General features: G+C 46.8%; 1 protein-coding gene across 1 annotated transcript in view; it reads right to left on the bottom strand.

Annotated features, from left to right (window-relative positions):
* LOC124689192 (DNA-directed RNA polymerase V subunit 1-like) overlaps positions 1–1,801 on the bottom strand; it is a 32,957-nt gene extending 31,156 nt beyond the window's left edge. Inside the window, exons 1-2 of the mRNA XM_047222756.1 lie at positions 1,535–1,801; positions 1,321–1,451 (exon numbers count right to left, since the gene is read on the bottom strand). Coding sequence (XP_047078712.1) covers positions 1,321–1,451; positions 1,535–1,801 — 398 coding nt within the window. The remainder of the gene's footprint in view (positions 1–1,320; positions 1,452–1,534) is intronic.
* Positions 1,802–4,002: the final 2,201 nt, after the last annotated feature.

Below are 4,002 nucleotides of genomic sequence, written 5' to 3'. Positions count from 1 at the left end.
CCAAGTGTGGGCCCATGTATGCGGAAATCGTCAACGCCGGGTACATGCAAGGTTAGACAAACCTTACATCACACTTGTACACATATGTTAGGGACAAATGCAAGTTTTCAAGCGATTCCGACGCTCCGGTGATCCGTATCTTGGGAAACCCTAGGGCGGGGACCCCGCAGATCTACCCCTATAGCTTTCTCCGTGCGAGGGTTTACCAATGGATTTTTTTATTTGCTTTGCTTTGTTTAGGACATATGCACATGGAAACCATAGGTTTGGAATGAAATAGGCCCCGGATGAGCCGTAGCGGGAGTTTCCACATACAAATCCTGGATTTTACCAAGTGTGGGCCCATGTATGCGGAAATCGTCAACGCCGGGTACATGCAAGGTTAGACAAACCTTACATCACACTTGTACACATATGTTAGGGACAAATGCAAGTTTTTAAGCGATTCCGACGCTCCGGTGATCCGTATCTTGGGAAACCCTAGGCCGGGGACCTTGCGGATCTACCCCTATAGCTTTTTTCGTGCGAGGGTTCACCAATGGATTTTTTTAATTTCTTTGCTTTGTTTAGGACATATGCACATGGAAACCATAGGTTTGGAATGAAATAGGCCCCGGATGAGCCGTAGCAGGAGTTTCCAGCGATTCGGACGCTCCGGTGGTTTGTATCTAGGGAAACCCTAGGGGGCGGGGACCCCGCAAATCTACCCCTAGGGTTAGGGTTAGGGTTAGAGTTAGGGTTAGCAATGGACTTTTTTTCTTTGTTTTAGGACATATGTACATCGATAGCGAGATGTTGGGCCTCATCGGATCCCGTCGACCCGTCTACGAAGAGCGTCACTCGTGGGATCTACATAAGCCATCTACCATTTTTTTCTTTAAAAAAGTAACTATTTTTACATAATTCATACTAGTACATAAATAAAACAAACATAATATAAAGTTAATGACCGAGAAGAAAAAAAGAAAAAAAAGTGTATGCCGAGGGTGGCCGTCGGCATAGGTGGGTGATGCCCTATGCCGAGGGTGGCCCTCGGCGCCTCGCTGACGCCGTGACCGGGCCGTCACGGCCGGAGCGGGACCGGAGCACATGCTAGTGCTACGCCGACGGCCTTCAGTACGCCGAGGGTGGCCGTCGGCGTATCCGTCTCTACGCCGAGGGTATGTCTACGCCGAGGGTCTAGATGGGCCGCTGCCATGGACCGGACGTACGCCGACGGCCCCGACATTTGGCCGTCGGCGTACGCCACGGCCGTCGGCGCAGCGAGCCATTCCTGTAGTGCGTGAGCTGACCATGCACTACAAGGTGCTCACAAAGCACAGTTTATTAACCTGGAAGTCCACCATGGCTTTGCCGGCGAACAAGGGAGACACGGAGACGACGTCGTGTGCATGCTCCGGAACGCTCTCAAGGTACACCCTGACCTTGAACGGTAGGGTCTTGGACATCGCCTGATGGAGACGAGTCCAAAGCGTCAGCAGGAATGTTGTTCCGCCAAGCACCAGCTTCCCACGATAGTCCTGCGCCTCCTTGCCTTGGCTGCATCAGTGAAGAACAAGAGAAACTCACATGGTCCATGACTTGTTACTCGGACAGCAGAGGCAGTAGTGCCGAAGTGCTCGGCGAATAGCCGGGCTGCATCAGCTGTTGTCAGAGCTGGCTTCAGCTCGCCAAACACGGGGATCACGCCATGCACTGCAAGACGACGCTCGGACTCCGCAACGATGTTAGTATGTGGATCAACATCAGTAACAAACTCTCTCCTCCCAGCTCCCGGTGCTGCCTCCCTACTAAGTGCCATGGTTGTGGAGATTGGTAAAGATGAATGCCTACAGGGATGAAGTGTCTAGGCTGGCTAGTTTATTGGTTCCATATATAGGAACATCCTTTGGCGCGCAATGCTGAAAGAGCTGGCAGCTGATCTTTCAATCGCCCGCGAGGAGGAACTGTTAACTCGCGCGCGCATTGCTAAAACGACTTGGCGGCAGTATCTTTGTTCGCCCGCGATCACTGTAGCGCGAGAACATACTGTTCAACCACGCACGCATGGGATCCATGCATCGCTTTCCCGGCGGCATAACAACTGCCGCCTAAAAGTTTGCTTTCCCTCCACTCTCTAAAACCAGCTCACCATGTTGTTTACTGTTACACGCGCGGGCCGCGGTCAAAGCATAGTTCTAATCAGTTACAATCTCAACGCAGATCGAACGGATAACAGCCCGTGCGCAGCTACCCATGTGTGTAGCAAATCCACTCTCAGTTTCGTTTCCCTCAATTATATGTCACCAAATCAAATTTTATAATGTTTGTTGAAAAATTTCAGAAAAGGAAGATGAACAACCATAACTTTGGAGAAGTGTTTGAAAGAGAGACGACAAGCACGGGGAGGCCCTCAAGGTCATCCACTCGGATTAGGCGATCTTATAATGAGGATGTCATCGCACCGAGCTTCGAAGCCGAAGAGGACAATGGAGTCCCTAACGCTTCATCTTTTCCATGTTATGACTTTTTGAGTAATGCAGGGTTGCTGGATGATTTCTTGGTCCTCATCAATAATGTGGGCTTAACCGCCTACATGGAGGATGAGAGGGATCAATACTACATGCTTACTAAAATCTTTGTTGAGAGCTTTCAGTTCAACAACAAACACTACCAACCATCAGTTACATTCAGGATTTATGATGATCCTATTACTATGAAGTTGAAGGATTTTTGTACTGCATTGGATATTGCCCCTGTAGGTACATCAAAGAAGATCCAGAGCAATCCCAAGGAATTGCTGGAGCTCTATCGAGGAATCACCAATGATGATTGTCGCACCATTCGGCGTGGCAAGATAAGAAACATTCAACTCCCTGCTATTAAGTATTTTGCTTATTACCTTGCTACTAGCATTCTTGGTAGGGAGAACACTAGCAATATTTCTAGTTACCATCTTGCTTTCTTAATTGCTGCACTCACTAGAGAGACACCTTATCATCTTGGTGCTCTTGTTGCTCGCCGCTTGTCTAACAAGGGGCCTATTTTTGGAGGAATTATTGCATCGCGCATTTTAGCACATCTAGATCTTCCTCTTGACCCTACTGATGTGAAAATAACTCCTATAAGGCTTGATATTGCTGCTATGAAGAGTCATCAATTTGTTACAGCTGACTCTAGTTTAGATAATATTGTCTATAGAATGTTGTTTGCTGACGGGGAAGAGAGGGAAGTCCCATTGCCGCAGCCAGATTTGTTCAGTATTCACAGGGAACCATGGTCGCTCTCTAAGGAGGAGGTGGATGAGCAGCTGAAGATACATGGCTTCCACCAGCAACATGACTCCGAGGACGCCGAGCCCTCCTACGACTACACCGTCACGTATCCGGGTGCTTCTTCCAGCACATACCCGGATCCATCTTCGTCGTACTACGGAGGTGCTATTTCATGGGCACCATGGGATTGAACTCCACTTAGGCCAAAAGCCTAAGCTTGGGGGGAGGTATACCGGCATCACTCATTCTTTGCATATTATAGTTGCTGGATGCTTGTACATACTTGTTTAGCTTCTTAAACTGGTTTTCTAATAAGAGGGAGATGATATTTGGGGAAGTGCTGATTGAAAACAGATTCTGGACTGATACCAAAAAAATTCTCAAAAACATCCAGAACGTTATTTTATGAAGCCAATTTTTGTGCATGTTCCCCAGGTTATTATCTAACTTTCATTAGTTGAACACTTTTCGAGCTGAAAAGCGAAAGAATTTCTTAAAAATCGATTACTGTACTGTTGTCAAGTTTGACGAATTTCTGCTGCTTTGTGTTTATGTGACTCTTTTAGTTTTCATTTTCTTGTTTTTGCTTTGTTTCTTTCCTAAAACACAAAAATACCAAAAATATTTCTGTTGTCTCTCTTTACCATTTGTTTATTTTGAGTTTCTTGCTTTTATTTTGCTTTATTTGCTATTGTTGGTTTGCTATAAGAAAACCCAAAAAGATTTTGCTTTGTTTGTTTGTTTCCTT

Source organism: Lolium rigidum, chromosome 2 (assembly GCF_022539505.1).
Source record: "Lolium rigidum isolate FL_2022 chromosome 2, APGP_CSIRO_Lrig_0.1, whole genome shotgun sequence".
Taxonomy (NCBI): Eukaryota; Viridiplantae; Streptophyta; class Magnoliopsida; order Poales; family Poaceae; genus Lolium; species Lolium rigidum.
Note: the sequence above shows the minus strand (reverse complement) of the source record. Positions and strands in the feature narration are given on the sequence as shown.